Genomic DNA, 23,504 nt, shown 5'->3' with positions numbered 1-23,504 from the left:
TCTCATGATGATTTGCCTACACGCACTCCATTCAGTCCTCCTAATTTTTGGGTAGGTGGAAGAAGATCTCAACACATTTTGACTGGTGCCTTGAAATCCTGGGTTCCTGCTGCACAGGACTCGGAGGACGGTGCAAATTGTGTGGTATAGTCTTACAGAGCCAGGTTAAGACAGTGTACAGTTTGTCCAGAGTCATCCTCCAGTATCAGTCACGGTGATAAATCTGGTGTATATTCAGACTGTCTCGCTAAGACTGGGTTCACACTTGCATTAGGTGTCCATCCATAAAATTGAAAGCTACAGGCCTCCATTGACCCTATGGAGACCAAAGGCCTCCTATTAGGTTCCGATAGTCCCGACAATCCGCTGCCACGTCCACCAGATTATAGGAAATTATCATGAAAATTTCTTGCAGATCCTTTCGCTCGGGAGTATGGGGCAACTACGCGGCCTCAACTCCCAATTGTGCGGCATGTGGCCCTGCGACCCCTTAACTAATATGAGTGAGTGAGTGGGGTCACAATCCGCCAGATCGCAGCGCACTCGGGGTCAGTTGTCCTCTACCCCGAGCCTATAACTTGTGGCTGTGACTCTCCTGACCTGGCTGCAGATTCTCCCAGTATTACCGCAGGGATCCAGCCCAGTTCTTGCTCCCTACTTAGAGGGGTCAGAGGACATCTCCCAGCATTCAATGCAGCCCAATTGTTTGGTTCAGGTAATAGGTGAGTGTTCTGGCAATGGGGGAGATTTGCAAAGACTGACCCGACGTCTGGTATTAACAAGGTGTGGCCTGTAGGGGTAAATGCCAGGGTGTAGGGTGTGTATAGTCCTCTAGGTCTGGCGTATAAGGGGGTCCTTACAAAACCTGTCTGTGAATACCCCCCTGGTATAACTGTGACTCTATGTCAATGGCTTGTGATGCCGCTATTTCCCTCTGTTATCAGCCGTTTCACACTGTATTATATGTATGTTATTATGGATGCTCTCTGTAGGGGTTATATCGCCACCTAGTAAGTGTATATAGGAGATTATATCGCAATATTACTGCAGCTTGTAAGGAGATGTAATCCCTGAAGAGTCACAGGTGTGCGATATAAGGGTGCATTCACACTGAGTAAACGCTAGCTTATTTTGTAAAGTAAAATTACACTTGTAAATTTTGCTATCCCATTGACTTCAATGACATTTTACAGGCGTATTTTTACAGGCGTATTTTTACAGGCGTATTTTTTACAGGCGTATTTTTACACTTGTAAAAAAATATCATTGAAGTCAATGGGATAGCAAAATTTACAAGTGTAATTTTACTCTACAAAATAAGCTAGCGTTTACTCAGTGTGAATGCACCCTAATGGGAGTGAAGTCCGGCATCATGGACCCCACCAACCAAAGGGGTGACCCTACAAATCAGGGGGGAACTGGTTATCATGCACAGTATAGGGGTCTATTCACACATAATTGGGTTTTGAGGCAATAATATCTCAGTTCTGCAAAAACTGCAACCTGTGAAGAGACGCTTCGGGGACATGGTCATGTATAAAGCCGCAGGTCATACACCCTTGTGAATTTAGGACAAAGAGAGTCAGCACTACGAGATAGATTATACCGTATTATGTTATTCTATGGGGTTTATAATGCTGCGGTTATGTAATGAGGCCGGAGCCATCGCCTTCCCCAAAACGGGATTGGTGGGAGAATCTTACCCGAGATTGGGCTGTGTAACGGTTTGTTGACTTGGGCTTTGTGTGTTTTATAATCCATTTTATGACATGTATTGCGCTGGGTACACTGGTGTGCACCGTATGATGTATACCGGCGGCCTCTCGCGCCGTAAGATGTATACCGGCGGCCTCTCGCGCCGTACGATGTATACCGGCGGCCTCTTGCACTGTTTGATGTATACTGGTGCACGCTGTATGATGTATGATGTATACCGGCGGCCTCTTGCATCGTATGATGTATACCGGCGGCCTCTTGCGCCGTATGATGTATACCGGCGGCCTCTCGCGCCGTATGATGTATACCGGCGGCCTCTCGCGCCGTATGATGTATACCGGCGGCCTCTCGCGCCGTATGATGTATACCGGCGGCCTCTCGCGCCGTATGATGTATACCGGCGGCCTCTCGCGCCGTATGATGTATACCGGCGGCCTCTCGCGCCGTATGATGTATACCGGCGGCCTCTCGCGCCGTATGATGTATACCGGCGGCCTCTCGCGCCGTATGATGTATACCGGCGGCCTCTCGCGCTGTATGTTGTGTCACTGTCACTTTAATTGTATGTACTGTTGAGTCATCGCTTCTACCTCAGTCTTTCTGGAAAGAGGATGGCGTGATAATTCTCCAAATAAGTTACTCCTAGTTGTGCCCTTTTGGTTCTGCATTTGTTACTTTGGGGCCAATTGACGTTTAGTCTTTGATCGCTCCGACTTGACACCTTGCAGTCAGAGGGGGAGGGGAGGCTTTCAGACACTTTCAGGCTCACACCGATAATATCCTTGGCTAGTCTGGAGTATCGTGAGCCTGAGAAGCGGTGACTGTGGGTGTTGAGTGTAATACCCTGTGGGAACTGGGCAATGGCGGTGTGTGCAATACGTCTGACGTTCTCAAGCCACTGTGTCCCCCCACTGGGCCGCTGTTCCCATTCCGAGTCAGTTGATCTGTTTTTGTCATGTTGGACAGCTGATGCTCATCCTGGTATTGAGTAACTCGGGTTACTGAACATCTTCTACCCCAGTAAGCTGCGGTGATCACGTACCTGTGTGAGTAGAAGGTACTCTTTGGCCATGACCCTAATACCTTATGGTTCTATGGCGACCTCCGCTTCATTCAGTAGAATGGCACAGGGTCCAGGTCTGGTCTTAGACCATATAGTGCTCTCTGCAGAGCCATAATATACCAACCCCTGGAAGTCTATAGAGTCATATTGTACCGCCTTAGCTTGCCCAATTCTATATGTATAGACCAGACTGTCCATGTCTCATCAGTCACCATTATTATGACGATATTTGTCCCTACGAGCTTCTAGAGGAGAATCTCTCCATGCCATAGTAGCAAAGGTAGGTACCATGTGTGAACCTGAAGGGACTCCATGAACAAGACTCTACTATGAGCCAATATTCCTGCATGTACCGTTTTCCTATCGCTTTTCCTTAGATCCGCTACTCATCCCTGAGGTCCTCTATTGGGGCAAACATTGGTTCAGCTAGTACCAGGTATGATCTCTGGTCTGCTGTATATTATTACACTTTATGTTGTAGGATAAGAGACCCGTGGAGGCCTCACATTTGGCATCATGAGAGCTACGGGGCCTTCGGTCGTCATACTCCAACATCTAAAGTCCCTGGGAATAAAACTCCGTATGCCGAAGAAGGCGCTCAGCCCCGACGTCCAGGTAAACCTCAGAAGTAGGGGAGGTGACGTCCCAATGATGTATTCTTGTATTCATCGATGTTTGTGTACTCTAGAGGAAGATTTCAAATGGGGAAATATTTGGGGTCCCCCTGCAGTCCCTTCCACTCAGCGAAGAGGGCGAGATCCCGCAGTAAGTATTTTTACCAGAATTTTCTCAGAACTCTCAAGTTTCTTCTGGTCTTCTTCAGTCTGGTGTTTTGTTCCCTTTCATGGTCCATGTTACTGTAAATTCCATCCAAAGTGAATTGACTCTGGGATAATCCAGTATTTTCATGTGAAAGATAGCTAGAGATTCTTGACCATTGTCTTCTTCTACTTTAGGTTTGTGGTGGACGTCTGCCATTTCTTGAGTTGCCATTTGGAGACTGAAGGACTCTTCAGAAAGTCGGGATCAGTAAACAGAATAAAAACCTTAAAGGTATCACCCCTTTACTTTTATGATGTTTTGGTGGTTTGGAGTCTTCTGGATATCTCAGCTGAGGAGGGGGAAGACTCCAATAGACTTTGGACATGTCCTTGCTGTAGGGTAGGCTTCATAACATGGAAGGTCAAAGTTAGGAGAGAGGCAACGTGTACCCAAAATAATGGAGACAATGGAACACAGATACCAATGACCTAATGCTGGAAATGATCTGGAGGACCATCTCAATAATGGTGTCTGGTCACCACAACACAACCGGGTCCATTAAGACAAAAATCAGACAATACCATCTGAGACACTTAAAATCTTCTCCATTTGGGACAAAGTACTCCTGTCCGAGACATACAAACATGGACAGATGGTGCTTTACAGGGGAGAGTCATGTTGGATGTCTCTTAGGAAATGGAGGATTGGGGTCTGTTAGCCAAGTACGGATGGTTTTGAAGGGATTCTTTATGGATGGAGGACCTGCCAAGGGTAGAATAGGTTTGCATGTTTAATATATGGGAATGGCCTTCACTCTGATAGGACTGTTCTAATTCTTTGGGTAAGAGACTTTAGAATGCTGTAAAAAATCTGAAGGTATAAGGAAGTGTGGTAGAGCAGTTTTCCTACTGAAGATGGAAGCTCTTCAAAGCCTGTAGGAATTTGTGCAGTGGTCCAGGAGAACCAGGAATGGCACAAACCTATTCTGGATGGTCAACCTTCCAAGACTAGGAGAAGTATGACTGTGCCTACTTAGGTTAGGATAAGTGAAAATGTGCATTGGTCAAGGAGGACTGGCTTATAAGACAGTGGGATATCCCTGTTCTCCTACTCTGGATGGTCCACTTACCAAGGCTACGAGAACAATGGCCAGGTCATAAAGCGACACCTTTCTCCATCTTTAGATGGAGGACTTCCCCAGGCTAGGATAAGTGTAGACTGGCTGAGGAGGAATGTCTTAGAAGACAATGGAGTAGCGATGTTCTCCTACAAGGCTGTAAGAATTCTGAGTCTGTTTCTTGTATGTTTTAGGTTTCTGGAATCCCATCACACAGGCCTGGGTAACTGAGCAGTAAAATTACTCTAGAATACCCTATAAAGTTTCTGGGATTTTCTTCAACCCTATGCACAATGGTCCTCACAATCTGCAGTGCGGTGTGTCGGGTCCTTACTCCGGCTGCTCAATGTATTTAGTAGAGTTCTCCAAGCCGTCTCTATTCCTGTGTTTAGTGACTCAAGTGTGAGATTGTGCAAGGTTTGTGATGGTGCAAGATTTTCCTGCAAGAGAGGAAGAACTGGCATCTTATGACCACAGTGGCCGAGGTTGACATTTGTGCAATAGTGACTCTACGGATGCATGTAATGTTCAGGGGAGCGGCCCTGCTATGTTTTGCATTCGCCATGGCTTGGGGCAGGGACAAGCGCCTTGCAATAAGCTGTCTGCATGTTGTATGTGTGGCCGGACCGTGCAGGACTTCTGCTACATTGTCTTCGTGTCAGTTTTGGAAATTTCCTTGCCGTGTAGGGTTTTGCTTGTCTTTGTGTAGCAGTGATGTAACATCTGGGGGAACTTCCATGGCCTCTAGTCAGACTTTTGGGCTTGCAGTAGCCAAAGTGAAAAGTTCAATCAGTTTTATAAATCCAAACCAGATGCAACAAATGTCGTCCACCGATCCGGTATCTGATAATCTGGCACTGCCGCTAATCTGGCACATTTAGGGTAGATACTGTCACTTTAAGAGCACCCTCTATTATGAGGCAGCATAAAAAGGGGGTCACAATACTCAGCTGTTCAGGTACAAGGGCCCATATATTATTTTGGCACCGGGTCCTCTGTCTTCTGTGCCCAACCCTGGTGCAAAGACAGGTTGTGATATGTATAACACGGAGTCCTCTTGGATATTTTACATTGGGTCATTGACGCTTTGGGGAATCCAGACTATTAATTCCAGATTAATGGGATTTTGACAGTCATTGTAGTACTTTATGTTCCAGAAACAGTGACACCCTTGTCCGCAGGCTATGTGTGGTACTGCAGCTCAGAATCTGTGTCTTTTGACGATCCCCTTTAATATTCATCTATTTTGTTTTTTTTTTTTTTGTTTTTTTTAAATCTGACATGGTGATAGCACCACCTATTGGAATGCTTTTTTACAGAGGGTCACCAAAGACTTGAAAGACAATGAAAGCCTATGGGTGTATTCACACAAGTCAGTGAGGCTGCTGTGACTGTAACCTCCAGCAGCGCCCCCCCAAGGCAGCCCCATAGTAGTGAATGGCAGGTCGGTCACACAAGTGCACTGGTGCTGCAATCGCAGGGGGCCTTATGGGACTTTTGGTCTCCTGATCACTGGATCAGTCCCCCCTTGTCCTGAGGATGTGTCCTTAATGGGACAACCCCTTTAACAAACTCCCCAGTGTACAATATATAGTATATGCATTGGGTGTCTGTACAGTGGGACCTCAGCATGACTTGTACTGGTGTGCGACACTGATGCCGGGTATTACTTTTGTAGTAAATGTATACATGAGTATTATGTGGCTGTTTAATGTATGACGGTAATATTTAGGAATTGTATCCTGGGGAAAAAACCTGCCTATTCAGAACGACTGTTCAACAATGGCAAGCGGGCCCTCCTACATGCCGGGGGCCCTATCCTCTATAGCACTATGCCAGATCCGTGTGCATCCATTCTATTCCTGCTGATGGCGCTGGACACTAGTTATCTGATAGGCCTCCATATAATCTGTGTTTGTGTTACAGGCTCAGTTGGAGTCCGGGGAGAGCGGCCTGTCCGCTGCTCAGCCCAGTGATGTGGCGGCATTACTAAAACAGTTCTTCCGAGAACTCCCCCATCCGCTTCTAACCCCAGAACTCCAGGACCCTCTATGTCAGATACAGCAGGTCCTGTCTGAGGAGGAGAAGGCTTCTGCCACCGCCTTGGTCACCTGCTTGCTTCCTGCCATTCATGGGGAGACTCTCAGATACTTCTGCACCTTCCTACAGACAGTGGCCTCCAGGTAAGCCGTGTAGTAACCCACAGTCATCACAAGGGGGAGCCGTATACCCGCACATTTATCATATTAATCCCTCGTCTATCAGAACACTGGACAGTAATATACAGTATGCACCATGGAGCGGATTCATTATGCCTTGTATGACGTTTTTCTGCCTTACTAAGCGTTCCTTTTTATACATTTTGTAAATTGCAACTTTTTGGTTTCTGCGCCGCCCTTGTTGCTTGTAAATAATGCAGGAACCCTATGCCAGCTATGAGCACGATTACTATATGGGGGGCGCTGACCGGGGATGGGACAGATGCATATTGTGAACTAATCATCATGGTGGTCTGGGCCAGATAGAGAAGAAAAGGGAAATGCTGCAAAAAATGTCATCTGGGTGGCGTCACACATTCACAGGAGACGCCAACAACACGTTGTCTTTCCAAAGTTCCTATATTACTCCACTTCCATCTTCAGCGTGCAATAGCGGGGGCTGCAAATGTGCAAGATTGCAACCAGACATGGCTGATACCAGTGAAATAACCTGCATTTACGTTATACAAGCAGCGCTGATGATGTCAGACAACCATCAATGTAGATACAACGCTATGGAACATGTTGGCGCCATGCATAAAACCGCTATATGTTCTCCTCTCCATAGCTGCATACTGTCCCCTTTATTGTAGGATAGATGTAAGCCGGGGCCTAACGTGCAGGTCCTCACGTCCTATATATAAAAGGGTCCTCAATCATTCTGTCATTGTTACTATTTTGTGTCTCTGAGCCCACTTAGGCTCTATTCACATGTTCGGGGTTTGACACAGATTTTGGTGCCGATTCTGCAATATCTGAGCTTAATCTGATAACCGACCCCATTCAATGCGTGTAAATGGGGACTAGAACCCGCGAGTGACTTCCATCTCTGCCCCAATCACTATGCCCCTACAGGTGATTCTTGGTATTACTCATGTACGATAATTGTTGCCTCTATTTCTTTCTTCCAGGTCTGCAGAGAACAGAATGGATTCTGGGAATCTGGCCGTAGTGTTGGCCCCAAGTTTGTTCCCGAGCAATAACTTGTCTGAGAAGCTGACGCTCGCCACCGAGAAACAGCTTCAGCTTCAGGCGTCCGCCATCCAAAGCCTCATTGACAAAGCACAGGACATAGGTACTAGAGTCTTCTGTCGGGTCAGCGACACCACTCAGGTCAACTGATATGTGTGAACATAGACCAAAGGCCATGGCTGCGGCTCTTAGGGCTTCGGCCATTTCTTTGTAATTCGGTCACTTCTGTATCCTCTGAACTGCTTGGATTTGCTTTGTCTCCTTTAAGAAACCACGCTCAGTTCCCATAGTTACTGACGGTCCCGAATTTCCATTGACCACGTCCTGGAAATGTCCCTGTTTTTGCCTTGTCCAAAATGAAACCTGACACAACTATGTGTGTCCATGGTAACAGACTACTAGAAAGCCCTGCGTCGTCTGAATGTGGCTGTACTGATACACAGTAGATGAAGCCCTATCATGTATATATGGGGGGACTCCGACCTCTACTAGAAAGCCCTGCGTCGTCTGAATGTGGCTGTACTGATACACAGTAGATGAAGCCCTATCATGTATATATGGGGGGACTCCGACCTCTACTAGAAAGCCCTGCGTCGTCTGAATGTGGCTGTACTGATACACAGTAGATGAAGCCCTATCATGTATATATGGGGGGACTCCGACCTCTACTAGAAAGCCCTGCGTCGTCTGAATGTGGCTGTACTGATACACAGTAGATGAAGCCCTATCATGTATATATGGGGGGACTCCGACCTCTACTAGAAAGCCCTGCGTCGTCTGAATGTGGCTGTACTGATACACAGTAGATGAAGCCCTATCATGTATATATGGGGGGACTCCGACCTCTACTAGAAAGCCCTGCGTCGTCTGAATGTGGCTGTACTGATACACAGTAGATGAAGCCCTATCATGTATATATGGGGGGACTCCGACCTCTACTAGAAAGCCCTGCGTCGTCTGAATGTGGCTGTACTGATACACAGTAGATGAAGCCCTATCATGTATATATGGGGGGACTCCGACCTCTACTAGAAAGCCCTGCGTCGTCTGAATGTGGCTGTACTGATACACAGTAGATGAAGCCCTATCATGTATATATGGGGGGACTCCGACCTCTACTAGAAAGCCCTGCGTCGTCTGAATGTGGCTGTACTGATACACAGTAGATGAAGCCCTATCATGTATATATGGGGGGACTCCGACCTCTACTAGAAAGCCCTGCGTCGTCTGAATGTGGCTGTACTGATACACAGTAGATGAAGCCCTATCATGTATATATGGGGGGACTCCGACCTCTACTAGAAAGCCCTGCGTCGTCTGAATGTGGCTGTACTGATACACAGTAGATGAAGCCCTATCATGTATATATGGGGGGACTCCGACCTCTACTAGAAAGCCCTGCGTCGTCTGAATGTGGCTGTACTGATACACAGTAGATGAAGCCCTATCATGTATATATGGGGGGACTCCGACCTCTACTAGAAAGCCCTGCGTCGTCTGAATGTGTCTGTACTGATACACAGTAGATGAGGGATAGCCGCTTATATCGGTGGGGCAGACTAAGGCCTATCATGTATATATGGGGGGACTCCGACCTCTACTAGAAAGCCCTGCGTAGTCTGAATGTGGCTGTACTGATACACAGTAGATGAAGCCCTATCATGTATATATGGGGGGACTCCGACCTCTACTAGAAAGCCTGCGTAGTCTGAATGTGGCTGTACTGATACACAGTAGATGAGGGACAGCCGCTTATATCGGTGGGGCAGACTAAGGCCTATCATGTATATATGGGGGGACTCCGACCTCTCCCCAGTGCTTGATGTCGATGGACGCTGACTTATTTCCTTCTCCCTCTTGGATCTGACTACACAGTGCGTGTTTGTGGTCTGTTACCATGCAGACACAGGTCTGTACAGGGACTGAAGCTTCACGTCTTCATACGCCTCTCTGTCTCGGCAGGGCAGCTCCCCTCATTTATCAGGGAAAAGCTTTCTGTCCCTTGTAATCTGGGCGAAGAGGACTCTGTGACCAACAACTCAGAGGGTCTTCGCAGGAGACGCCGACGAAGCATGAGTGGTACGGTAAAATCCAAAATGTGCTAAAATGCCAAGTCCCCGGGGCTTGTGTGATGGAGGGTTGGTGTCAGGTGGGGTTGGGCTCACCAGATGACATGATTGAGGGTCTACCTGCCCCTATATAGATCACGTGTACGTCCACCTTCACCTCCACCTCCACCTCCACCGCTACCTTTAATTGCATCATAGACTTTGTAGTTGTCAATGTATACACAAGACTTTCATCCCATTAGAAACGCCCAAATTATTGTCTCCAATATCCATTATTTGCTTTGGGCAGAAGAACCTGAATTTACACCAAAGATGAAGATGAGGCCTCCAATTGGGGTTGTGTTCTGCCTCTTTGGAGTTTGTTGTGTATTCTGTGGGATACTCCACCATCAGGAGGTCAGGCATTAGATGATCTTTTTAGTTCTTACTAGGACAGAAACAAGGACATACCCCGAGGCCTCCAACACTATCTGCTCCTGAGAACCACTGGTGGTCATGGCCAGCCAAGAGATGGTGTCTTCATCGCCTCTTGGCTGGATAGGCTTTGGTCCTCCTTCAGTTGAGCGGGCCTCATACATAGGAATAACAGATGAAGTCTGGGTCTCAGAGATTGGATGAGTCCTTAACATTTGCTCTGGAACTTTTAATATTGTTCATTTCTGCTCATCTGCAGCCAACGTTTCACCAAGCCAGTTCCTACACCCATATCTTGGGGAATTGCTCTCTGTGACTTGTCCATCACTGAGGCTGTATAACCAATCTGACCATACAATTACGCAATCTCTTTCATTACCTTAAAGGAATTGTCAATGAGGCTTTAAGTAAGCTGAAGTCCGGTCTTGGTCCTTCTAGTGATCGAGGAGGTGAGGACAGGTTGGAGATTCTTTATATAGAATAAGCTTTGCCTCATTTTGAGGATCTTCCAATCTTCATTGTTTGCTTTGGGCAGATGAACTGGAGCTTCCACCGAGAAACAAAACGAAACGTAAAGCTTCAGAGGATTCTGGATGTGGAGAACAGTTCACGGCTAAGAAACGGTATGTTAGGGAGGGTTCACACGGTGTAACGTGCCGCGTGATGTGGTACGTCTACGCCACGGGAGCCTTTGTGGGCCGTACACGCTCCCATTGATTTCAATGGGAGCGGGGATTGTATGCGCCGCGCTAGTTTGCGGCCGTGATGTTGCGGCAAAATCACGGCCGCAAACTAGTGCGGCGCATACGATCCCCGCTCCCATTGAAATCAATGGGAGCGTGTACGGCCCACAAAGGCTCCCGTGGCATACAAGTGCCACATCACGCGGCACGTTACACTGTGTGAACTCTCCCTTAGAGGGAGAATACAGAATTTTTAAATAGAGGTTTTCAAGTATGTTGATGCCCATGGAGGCCCTTCTCTTCTCTCTTTCCCTCCACCATGACGTTGCCACTTTTCGATATATCACATACCAATAGCTTTTACAAAGACTGGTTTAGGGGTTGATGACCATCCCTAGTGATGTCTTTGGAGGTCTAGTATGTAGGACAATCCTTCTAATTGATAACCTAAAGGACACTTGTCACCGATCCACTATCTAGGTGATGAATACTGATCAGTGGGACCCTCGTGGGTCACTACTGTGGTAGCACTGAGCCTCCAGGTCCACCACATTCCACAACAAAAGTTAAGGAGTATGAATGGAGTGATGGTCCACCATATGTACTACCAGTCTATGGAGCTGATGGAAACAGTCAAGCACTGTACTGAGTTGTCTCCATCAGCTCCCCATACCTTGAATTGAGCAGTAGAAGACATGTATGACCCCCCACTCCATTCCAGCATCTCCTCACTCTGGTCATGCACTGAGAGAAGTCTGATGGCTCACCATTCCCATTCTAGTGATGGTTGGGTGTCCTTCACTGTTGAGACAATTATTGCCTGAAAATACAGCATGTGCTATTAGAATAAATAATATGCATTAAGGTTCCCCTGAATTTTTGACATTTTATTATTAAAAAATTTTGTTAAAAATATATTTTCTTCATAGGAAATCTCTAGTGGAGGCCGTAGATGGCAACTTGTCCAGTGAAGAATCAAGTGAGCCACATGGAGCTCCGTCTCCACTCCAAGGTTGGTGGCAATTTAAGCCTGTCCACCATGTACTTCTCGTATTCGAAAGACATTGACCTTTCTGTAACTCTTTTCTTAGATGATTCCGGAGGCGTCAATGCCTTTTCTGACTTCTCGCTGAGCCCTGGTGACTTTTTAGAACTAAGTTCTGAATCGCCGGCCATTCCAGCAACTCCAGATTCTTCCTCACGAGGCCAGAAAGCAAGAGCTAAACGGCGAAATAGCAATCGAGGCAAAAGGTGACTCCGGTTCCCAATATATGCAGAGCTTGTGTTCTTGTCTCTATTCACTAGTATCTAGTCTGCCTAGTCTGTCCATTTTGCCCTCATGCCTTGGCCAAAATGGTCAGCGCTTATGAGGGTTATTTCAGCAGTGCCATAGAATTTGTTTCGTACATCAGCACTCCTGCTTGACTGCAGCTCCATTGACATTGGAGACCCACATTTTGGTAGTCCTGAGGGTCCTAGGGGTTGGCTCCCCAGATGTCTAGTATTTATCACATGTCCATTAAATGCATCAACACTTATTCCTTACTAATGATTTGCATGGAGGTGTCTGGAGCCTAACTCTATATGGTGTAATTTTTGGAAAAAATTTTTTTTGCACATCTGCTCCAGCACCATTCTGCAGATTTTGCAATATGAAAATAACTTCTCCTCTTACAGGATGACATCTGGTCAGGTCTCGCTTTCTCCTGCCCAGCTGGACAGAAAGGAAAAGGTCCGTAACTCTTTGAGACTCTTTCATCGAACGCGAGCAGCCAAGCAGCCAGTAAGCATGAACCCAATGGCTATTGCCAAGCTCAGCTACCTTTTTGGAAGTGTCCTTGATTCATCCATGATCGTTCAACCTTTATCTTTTGTAGACCCCTGAAGGTAAGAGCGTAGAGCCAAGTGGGTGGAATATAATGAAGAGGATGGTCTCTGAAGCCTTGGAGGGTCCCATTTTCAATGGAAGAGATTTTCGAATGAGCACTTTTTCCCTAAGAGGGTCAAACTCTGGTGGGTTCCTCTAATGTTACACAGCCAATATTTTTAGATTTTCTCTTTTCTAAACATTTATTTGAATCTCTACTTGACTTTTCTTCAGGTACTATTACAGATGAGAAAGTTTCATCTGCCCAGCATCCAACATCTCCTCCCTCCCTGAGGTCATCTCCTTCTTGGAAGTCTTTAGCTGTGAACAGTGAAGACCTAGATGAAAGAGATTCTGGAAAGAATCGCCGAGTCTTACGTCGGTCACTTAGCATGCCGGAAAAAGTGGGCGATAGTGCCAAACCTGAAAAGGATCACGAGGAAACGAAACTGAATAGCTTAACCCCCAGTGATGAGGGTAGGATAGAAGACAATGGCGTTAACCACATGGAAGAGAGAACCTCAAACCATGATCTGCTCCCTTCGGTGGACTGTTTAATTTCCAGGAAATCCAACACAATCCGTAGTCCAGTCTCTGTAACTGACCTTGGTGGTTTACAGTCTACCGTGTCACTGAGAATACCAAACGGTCACACCTCCCAATACCGCAGTGTACGGAAACTGGTCCTTAGCTTTCCTTGGGCTTCTAGTGCTGCAGATATGGATCCTCAGTTGAAAGATTGGGAACAGCTGACAACTCACACTATTAAACGCAAGGGGGCAAGGAGGTTTGGCCGCTCCATAAGTCAAGAGAGTGGATTAAGATCAAATGAAGAGAGATGTTCGCTGAAGAAAACAGAAGAGCATTTCACAGACAACAACAACACCGCCTTAAAAACTCTAAACGGCCGAAACAGAAAAGTCTTTGTCAGTCGTAAGAACATAACCTTGAGCAACTGGGGGTCGCGTAGTCTGGATAGTGAATGCCAAACCTCTGTCAATACATTGCCATTAAATATGGAAAGCCTAGTTTTGGAAGACCTCGTAAAGTTGGACAAAGACGCCTTGATTTTGAAGGATGTGGTTGAGGAGGAAGAGACTAGAGATGGGGGTTCTCCTAAAAGCCCTGTTCCTGGCACCATGCTGGAACCTATAAGTGATATTGTAGAGTTGTAAGTGGGCAGATACAATGCTGGGGAGTGTCTCTTCAGTTTGGTGGTTGATGTAAGAGGTGACCACACACAAATGCCGTCACTTATTCCTGGAGCGAGAAGTCTTAGGTCCAATATGTCTAAGAAAATTGCTGACAAATTTCTTCTATGCCACGTTAAACTTTGGGACGGATCTTCTGCTTCCTGAGGTTGGAGAGATTCCTCCTTGGCACCAGCTCTTCACTGGAACAGCAATAACAATTGAAATAAGTCGTGTCCATCAATCTCCTGCCACTTCCCAGGTCTCTGCCGATGGCTCTTCTACTCCTTGGTCCTTGTGGACACACAATAAGTGAGCGGCCATGTTTACTGTGGGACCAGGACGGAGAGGCCACCAGGGACCATCAACATAAGTGACAGGGACATCCGAGTGCTATTACTTGAATGTTCTTACACTTTTCCTGCCTGGACAACCCCTTTAAATCAAGTCCCGCCATCCTTGGCTGCTGCCCTCTTAATGTCCTTTTAATGCCGTTTCTGCTTTTAATGGACTTCCTTTTATTTATTACACTTTTCATTCGTTCACCTTCTAAACTTATTTTAATGATATGCAAATCCTAACCTATTTATGCCACCCACGTATTGTCTTGATGTGTACGGATCATTCTTAAAGGAACACTCCTTAAAAAAACGGACACACTGTTACACCTAGTAGGGCCCTGGGGGGGTAACAAGACACAGGGGTTCTTTTTGTGGTGTTTAAGTGATTTTTTTTAAAAAAAACTTTTTGGGGTCGATCGTCTTTACCCAGGGTCCTTTGCACTCTTGACAACGTGAAGGAGTTTTCGAGACAACCGCTGTGATGACGTCCGAGGACTTACAAAGAAATTGTCACTTTGGTTTGCTTTACCGTCCTTGTGTTTTCAGTCGATGTCCTTTTTTTTTATACTTTGTGCTGTTTTTGTTCCTTTTCCTGTTGTTTTTGGATTGTTATCGATGTTACTTACTTGCAATAAATAATTTCGCTTTTACTTAGAACTTGTCGATGAATTCCTGGAGAGATTTGCGGAATCCCTTGGTAATCCGTTGCCTATTTTTACGTTTCGTGCTCGTTGATGCGCTCGATATGGCGCCACTTAATTATTATGATTTTATTTCTCCCCTTAGACCAATTTTGCAAATTTCCCATAGTCGCTCTCTTTAATTTAGAATATTTAGTTCTTGCACTTCTTGCCGTGTGCTACCCTCCTTTTTTGCATCCCAGACCCCCCACCCCCTATGGACAATTTGGCTGGTGCTAACCTAGCTCTCTCCAATCAGTGAGTAGAGGAGGGGAGCGCGGAGGGGCTGGCAGGATCTGTCTAGGTCTGTGCGTGTGTCATCTCTGTACACAGTGAGAGGAGAGCTCGGCAGCCTCTCTCTCTCCCCCTTCTTATCACACGGATTACACTTCGGTCATCGTCACCAGCCAGCAACCCAGGAAGGGTCATCCTCTAAAAGGCAGGAGGGTACCCACAACATCATGGCCGAAGGAGGAGAGAGCGAGGATGAGATCCAGTTCCTCAGGACGGTGAGTCTTCAAGTGCAATAAGGCACCGACTTCTCTACGTTTACGGCAATAGATTGGGATTGATAAATAATTGCCCCCCCCCCCCCCCATCCCCTGATCACACATTTGGATCCGGTTCTACAAGACGGCTTTGGAGTCCAAGGGTCGACTTTGTATGTACAAGCTGAAGAGGTTAATTTCCTGGAGGATGGCGATATATAGCCTTACCCTGAACACGGGCACCTGTTGGACGCCAATCATTATGTGACAGGCTGTAGAGGGCTGGGGGTGTTGACGCTCGGGGGGGAATGTGTGACTGACAGCAACCGAAAGGGAAACATAGCTGGGGTGTGAGACTCCAGAACTACTTTAAGGAACAGAGTTGGGGGTGGGGGGCGGTCGGGGATTCATGTAGCACTAAGAGCGTTACATATCATGTGCTTGTCTATATGACAAATGACTATAGACACGGATAGGTGTGTATGGGATTTAGATTGCTAGCTCTTGGGTCTGATTTATATTCTGTCAGGCTCAGACAATATGTGTGTAATTGTTAAGCTATTATTCAGGCGCCATTATAATCTTACAGTAGACCTTGCATCTTCTGAGAGGCCGGAAGAAATGTTCTAGATGTGACAGTAGTCGGGTATTATTCTAGATACTGATTCTAATACTGTAAAATACTTAATTGCAAACCTCAATGAAATAAAAGATTGAAATGGCGCCACCCTCATCCATGTGGTGTCTCAGGTATTGCAGCTCGGCTCAATACTCATCAACAAGGAGGAGTTGCAGTACCAGACACAGCCTTCGGAAGAGGGTGGTGCTAGTCCTGAAAAATGGCAGACAAGCCAGTTAGTTGTTGTTTAGGGAACAATTCCCTGTAATATCTGATTTGTCCCCTTTTGTTAAAGTCCAAATAACCAAAGTGGCTGTGGGGAATGCAAATGGGTTATTATTTGGCATAGGGTAATAATATCATTTTTGGGAGTCGCTATTTGTGAAATTTCCTCTAATCTGATGAACCGTTCTGAAATGAAACGTTCCCAGATCTGTTGATATTGCGCCGGGGTCGGGTGTCTGATATCCGATGACAGGCCAGGTGCCTATGGTTATGGTTGCTGGCCTGGGGTCAGTGGGCAGTGATACGGCTCGGACCTCGGTGCCAAGTTTCCTTACTGCTGTGACGTCTCTGGTGCTATTCCTTCACAATGGCATCTGCAGATGTGAACAGACAGTCACGTCTACGGGGCCGCAGGCGCACATGGGGCTCACAAATGGATAACGTGAGGGTAATAGAACGTTCTAGAAAACTTTCCTACTGTACAGGCTGTACCTCCACTTTATAATGGACTAGGGGTGAGGCAAGTCATGAACTACCCATTGTAAGCACTGGCCTGGGGCAATACACAACTGGCCTGGGGCAATACACAACTGGCCTACACAATACACAACTGGCCTGGGGCAATACACAACTGGCCTACACAATACACAACTGGCCTGGGGCAATACACAGTTGCCTTCCATTGAAGTACATGGACTTGGAACATTCATGTTATGGCAAACACGTGTGACTACAATTTTATTGAATTATTAAACACTGAGTGGGGAGCCTGACTCAGATCGGGACACCTCACCCCATGGTCAGCTGGGCCATTCCCACCAAATGGCCATTCACCCCTCCCCATATTATACCAGGACTGACCATGTAGTCATGTCACCTCTCACTGGACGTTGGCCTTCTCCATGGAGTTGCTTCTTCTGTTGTCGGTCCATAACATGGCTGTGTCTTAGGTGAACTGCCGTGACGTCCACTTCACACTGTACTGTACGATATATGATCCCGAGACCTAAATCTCTGAAGTCCCCAGTGTATAACTGGCCCTCCATCGGCCAACAAAAGACACACATTTGAAGGCTCCTCTGATGTCGGTGGGGAGAAACACTTGGTCCGGTGGGCCCAAGGAACTCCTTGTCTGATTCTAACTTCCCTCTTATGCCTGTAACTATAACTTATTTTCCTCTGCTCAATCCTGTCCCCTGATTTTTCCTCCTGAAACTCTGTGTTCCTCATACAAAAGCCCCTCCACCTTCTATACTTCTGTCTCTCCTAGCCCAGCGCTATCTTTGCTCCACCAGATCTCTCCACTTGTCGTAGCCACCCTTAAATTAGAGGTAGCAGTGTCCATCCTGACACCCAACCTGGCCCACACCACGATGCAGCAAAACACCAACCCACCACCATCAGTGGGCTATCATGTAGGTGTCACGGCAAGGTCCACCACATGCCAGTGACCTCCTTATGGCTCCTCATCCACAGTTCTGAAATGGTTCCAAAGTTACCAATACAATACTGGTAAATCTGGTTTGTCCTGGGCCAAAAAAGGGGTGGGGCAATTAAAACCCCACCCAAAATTGGACAGTGTCAAGATGGGCCCTATTTTACAAACACAAATATTAGTTGAATTTTTTCATGGAATTCTCTGCTTTTTCTGTGATTAGGAGTCAAGTGGGCGGTCCTGGCTGCAATCACAGAGCTAGACCGCCCACTCGAACACAGAGTAGGGATTTCAGTGGATCTATGATGGATTATGCCGAATATTCTCCCTTGAATCTTGATTTAAAGGTCATGAGCTTTACCATCCCTTTAAGGACCCGTGCATGGTGTATATGGTTCTCGGTTCCAACCTATGGTGCGGTATATCTAGATGTCAGGTTGTGAATGTGATGGTGACCGTTCGGTCCTGTATCCTGGTCGTCGGACTCCGGGCCTGTATATGAATCCCTGTATACAGTCCTTCCCTTTTTGCTGTCAGCAGAAGACGAGACGTTTCACCTGATCTATAAAAAGCCGGAGTGAAGCTTGAGAGAACGGGAGGAAAGATGTGGCCTAAATTATTTCCAGCCAGGAGCACTGGGGCCTCCCTCAGATCTAGTCCTCATCTGCCTGCTATATACCATCTCGTACAGGGCTCCAAACGCGTAGTCTCAATATAGCGCCTTCTACCCTTGGCACTCGTCGTGTCTCCGGGACATTGTGTTTCGTCTTATCGCCATCTTCAATAGATCTCGATTCTTGCAAAGATAATGTTTCATTTCTCGTACCTGAGAAAATCATTCGATACGAAATATTAACCCAGGTGCGAAGTCTTGTAGGATGAGCAAGAATGACCTAAATTATTAAGATGGAGGACGGGGTCTTTGATGTTCTTCCTGGCGATCCAGGTCTATGTGCAATGGTAGCTACCAGGATGTGTTATACAGCACGTAGCTCGCGCCTCCTCCGGGCCTCTGTGTTTGCCGCGTTCGTTGCGCTATTCATTCATATTGCAGACGGTTACACTTTAACGTGAGTTGAATATTCGTAACAATGTGGCCATTACAGTTCATTACAAGGGTTGTCCGGGATTTAGGTTTTTCTGGCTCATCCGTAGGACGATCGCCGGTCACTTCCTCTGACACCCGTATTATACACGACACGGGACTGGAAGCAGATGGATTCAATCTCTCTATAGTGGCCGGCACCGATATTGATGTCAAGGTGCAGTACTGGCACCCGGCCACTATGCAGGACACAGAGCCAACTGGGAGCCCATATTGGATATAGCACGGGCGTCCGATGTGACCCTTTAAGTAGCAGGGCTGAGGCTGTGAGTGTTACATTGTGGGGGTTTGTCATTAGTTTCAATATATTGTGTATTCCTTGGCTTTATATAGGAAAGGAGATGACATGGCTCTGCTACATCAACATATCTGTGACCAAGACCATGAACCGATAATCTGATCATTTGGTCATGGCATGTGTTACGTATGTGGTGTCCTGCCGAAACCCAGTGAAGTTATACACCACCCCCTTGATTCTTATATTCTAAAGGTGGTTAGTCCAAAAACCTGACCACGGAGGCTCTCAAAAAGATAGAAAAAACCTGGTTCATGTCCCAAAAATGGCCACCGACCATCAGAGCGTCTTCTTACAATCATCTTCGCTCTCTCTAGGAGGTATGTATACAAGCAGTATACATATATATACCATTGGATTACAATATAAGGAGTCTACACCAGAGTTTTCACGTAGAAAAATCCCAGGTAGGGCCACTGTTCCACCAAAGGGTCTACTAAGGTTAGAATGGAATATGCCCGTCTTCCTAAATATCCCCCATTGGGTCCTTCAGGATCCAGCTGGATAATCCCATAGATCCTGTCATTTTAGTTTGCAAATCTCTGCTTCCAGTATTGCTGATGTCATACTACAAGGCAATGACATCATCCACCTGCCTTCACAATCTCAGCCCCAGCAGCAGGACAAGGACCTGTCGCTATGGTGGTGTAGGCCACGAGACTGTCCTGACCCCAATCACTTGAAAGTGATGGTTACCTGGAGTTAGAGTATTACCGCCCTGGTCTTCTCTCTGGCCAAGACCGAGGTGGCAAAGTGGACAATGGTGTGGGGCACCTGCTACCTACGGGGTCTTCTAAGGACTGATCTCAGGAGCCACCAGGAATGGAGAATATAAACCTTCAATGTCCTGGACAACCAGCGGTTTTACCACTAATGCTTTCATTGTCTTAAACCACCATGTTATAGTTCAGGCGCTGTATGACGGTATTATATATGACGGTATTAATTGTAGGACTGTCTATAACATAGAAGGTAGTGTTATTTGGGCACAATATGGCAGCAATAATTTGCTAAGGTATGCTGGTGTGGCATTGTGCGGCAGTAAATGTTATTATTTGTGTTTAGTGTATGGCGGTGTTATTTGGACAGAGTGTTTATTATTCTTGCTAGCGTATATCAGTATTATTTGGACAGAGTAGTATTATTCTTGTTAGCATATGGCAGAGAGTGGTATTACTCTTCTTAGTGTATGTCAGTATTATTTGGACAGAGTAGTAGTATTCTTGTTAGCATATGGCAGTATTATTTGGACAGAGAGTGGTATTACTCGTGTTAGTGTATGGCGGTATTATTTGGGCAGTAAATGTTATTATTTGTTAGTGTATGGCGGTGTTATTTGGATAGTGAGTGGTATTACTCGTGTTAGTGTATGGTGGTATTATTTGGGCAGTAAATGTTATTTGTCTTAGTGTGTATGGCGGTGTTATTTGGACAGAGTGTGTTTATTATTCTTGCTAGCATATATCAGTATTATTTGGACAGAGTAGTATTATTCTTGTTAGCATATGGCAGTGAGTGGTATTACTCGTGTTAGTGTATGGCGGTATTATTTGGGCAGTAAATGTTATTTGTCTTAGTGTGTATGGCGGTGTTATTTTGGCAGTGAGTGGTATAATTTGGTAGTGTACGGTAATATCTTGGTATAAACAGAATAAAATGTACATTATGCATTTGGCTTTATATGTGCAAAAACATTCGTATTAAAATGGCGAACCAATGGCGGGCTCCTACTTTTCTTAGTGCCCGGGTTCCAAAGTCCTATAACGTGGCCCTATGGACTTGTTGGCCCTCCACCAGCTGATCCCTATCTGCAGCGCCTTCCGTGATGGGACAAGCGCCAATCTAAGTGCAGGAAAGGATTAACATTGTCTGAAACTCCAGGACTAGGAAGACGTCTATAGATATCCACCCAGCTTTCCCAGGTCCATCAATTAAGTCTAATGACGCACCCCCCCCCCCCCCCCGTCCTCCCAGTAAGCAAATATAATGGCAGCCATATTGGCCTTAACTCAGCTTTTCCAAAACCAGAAACCGTGAAAGAACGGCGGCGCGGATGACTTTATTTGCCGGACGACACTTATGTATGAAAAACCCTTCCTTGAAAGAGGTGAATATTTCTATATCAATGGGAAGGAGCGAAGTATCGGCCATGTGAGCAGCGGAGAAGCAGACCTGTTACTATGGCAACGCCATACTCCGCGGCTGCAGGGAGTTCGAGGCAATTTTAGGATCTTTGATTATTAGATTTCCCATCATCCTCAGCGGTTCTATATTTACAGAGCGAGGACATGTCCGTGTCATTCACAGCATCAAAGTGGGATGAAGACGACCATCGCCCTGAACCTAGGCCCTAATGTACGACCTGCGGTAGGGCCGCCCCATGTGGGACAATGCGGTAAACTTGTGTCTTAAAGAAAGCTTTGGGCCCACATAGGTGAATGGACCTGGGGGTGAGGGCACCACTGCGCCCCCTATGGCCGTGTCTATGACTAGTGGCGTCCAGCAACCAGCAAAGGCAAGATGGCCACCAGTCAGGGCTGGTCAGTGCACTAATACAGGGGTTCACCAGTGACATGGCCATGTGCAGCTGAGTCTGGTTACACGTTACAATCATCCAGAGGAGTCGATCGTCCGAACTTGACCATTGTGCTTCAAAAAACTGTGCACCTGTAGGATTGGGATGATGGATGTTACTACAGCGGTCCATAGGGACGGATTATTGTCCCTGCCTTCCAGGTCGCACTGTATACACAGCTATGGGAACCCTATAGAACGGGTGACATGAAATGGCTAGGCTAAGGTCACACTTGTGTTTGTCTCTCCATTGTTTGGGTCCACCAGGGAACCCGAATGACAAATGGCGGTTACCCGTGGACACTCATGGACCCCATAGACTATAATGGGGTTAGTCAGGTCTCCGCCGTTCATATACTGAACCCAGCAAGGACTCCGGCACAGTGTACGGTATAGGAGTGATCCCTTTAAGCGGCTACTGTATAGGAGTGATCCCTTTAAGCGGCTACTGTATAAGAGTGATCCCTTTAAGCAGCTCCGGTGCAGCTTCCTGTGATACTTGGCAGCGAGGTGCTGACTACTGAAATAGCAAGCTGTTATCACACACAATAAGGAATGGTACGCGGACCCAGCCGAGATGTCATATGGCACCCAGACTAATGACCAGACTCTGGGGGCTACTGAGGGATCCATATGGGACCAATAGTCATAGCTGGAGGGTATGTTCGTATAGGCTCAGGTTATTCTTCCCCAGGGTGGGTCAATTTCACACTGGTTTCTGGTGGGAATTATACCCGCTCCCTCTAGATGAGAGGTCCCCTAGACATGCCCGGCAGCAGGTCAGGTCCGGCACCAGGTTTGTGTGGCCCCTTGGGTAATACAGTCTAAATGGGCCCCTTTGCAATGTGTCAATGTGTTCCTGTTAAAGCTACTTTAGCAAAAAAACACCCAATTTGAGCAAGAGTGGTGAGGAATTCTGAGTAGTCGCTCCTGTTACCAATGCAAAGAGTGATAGGTGCTGACACCGGCCCAAAAACCTGCCCGTATACCAGTAATGAGGAGACCATTGGGAATTCCTTCTGGCCTGGGCTTTCCCTATTGATGATCCTCAAATGTGGCAAGGTGGACACTGAGCCTTTGTCAAATCCATTGGAGTATTTCGCACCAAGCCATTTGGAGTCTTCGTAGACATGTTGAGCGCTGGAGCATTAACCATGGCACCTTGGTGTCTCCAGTACTTTCTTCTACCTTTGCCCGTGATGACAATGTCCATAGATCCCAGAAGTTACCCAGCTCATAATAACATCAAAAAGTTTAGATTTTTTTTGGAATCTACCATGTCGCATGACTATTCCTGCTTTACATGGGAAGGGTTTCCACCAAGAACGATGAGAAATCCTATCCACATGGACGTTTCCTTTGCTGTATCCATTCACTTTCTTGGCAAGAATGGAGCTTTAAGACTCTTAAGTGTAAGAAGGTCAAGGAATCTGGTTTTTCCTTTCCATTGCATTTAATTCCTTCTGACATATAAATGCATTTCCAGTAATCTGAGACGTCGTCCCCAGTGCCCAAAAACCCAGAGCCCTGCGCACTTGATGGGTTTACCATCATAGTCAACTGCAATAATGGTTGGTAAATTGGTGTAAGTTTAACCCTCCCTGTACAGGTCTCTTCCCGCCCGGCTCGAG

General features: G+C 46.6%; 2 protein-coding genes across 5 annotated transcripts in view; both read left to right on the top strand.

Annotated features, from left to right (window-relative positions):
- The first annotated feature begins 3,295 nt into the window (after positions 1-3,295).
- On the top strand, positions 3,296-14,096 carry LOC142185604 (rho GTPase-activating protein 11A-like). The gene is made up of 13 exons (XM_075261030.1): positions 3,296-3,394; positions 3,468-3,544; positions 3,736-3,832; positions 6,585-6,841; positions 7,828-7,991; positions 9,851-9,967; positions 10,758-10,820; positions 10,907-10,994; positions 11,984-12,066; positions 12,146-12,305; positions 12,732-12,837; positions 12,932-13,067; positions 13,156-14,096. The coding sequence occupies exons 1-13, from the start codon at positions 3,296-3,298 to the stop codon at positions 14,094-14,096; spliced, it is 2,388 nt and encodes a 795-aa protein (XP_075117131.1).
- A 1,351-nt stretch (positions 14,097-15,447) lies between these two features.
- The window catches only part of RYR1 (ryanodine receptor 1), a 92,751-nt gene continuing 84,694 nt past the window's right edge, over positions 15,448-23,504 (top strand). For all 4 annotated transcript variants that reach the window (XM_075260851.1, XM_075260849.1, XM_075260850.1 and 1 more), the window contains exon 1: positions 15,448-15,641. In XM_075260851.1, the coding sequence (XP_075116952.1) occupies positions 15,594-15,641 (48 nt within the window). In that variant the 5' untranslated portion in view covers positions 15,448-15,593. The remainder of the gene's footprint in view (positions 15,642-23,504) is intronic.

This window comes from Leptodactylus fuscus, chromosome 11 (genome assembly GCF_031893055.1).
Source record: "Leptodactylus fuscus isolate aLepFus1 chromosome 11, aLepFus1.hap2, whole genome shotgun sequence".
In the NCBI taxonomy this organism is placed as follows: domain Eukaryota; kingdom Metazoa; phylum Chordata; class Amphibia; order Anura; family Leptodactylidae; genus Leptodactylus; species Leptodactylus fuscus.
This window is presented reverse-complemented; position numbering and strand designations above follow the sequence as displayed.

Bases quoted from the DNA above. Each gene is read 5' to 3' on its own strand.
- LOC142185604 (XM_075261030.1), top strand. From the start codon at position 3,296: ATGAGAGCTACGGGGCCTTCGGTCGTCATACTCCAACATCTAAAGTCC. The intron at 10,821-10,906 runs GTGAGGACAGGT...TGCTTTGGGCAG, and splicing joins TCCTTCTAGTGATCGAGGAG to ATGAACTGGAGCTTCCACCG. The intron at 12,067-12,145 runs GTTGGTGGCAAT...CTCTTTTCTTAG, and splicing joins AGCTCCGTCTCCACTCCAAG to ATGATTCCGGAGGCGTCAAT.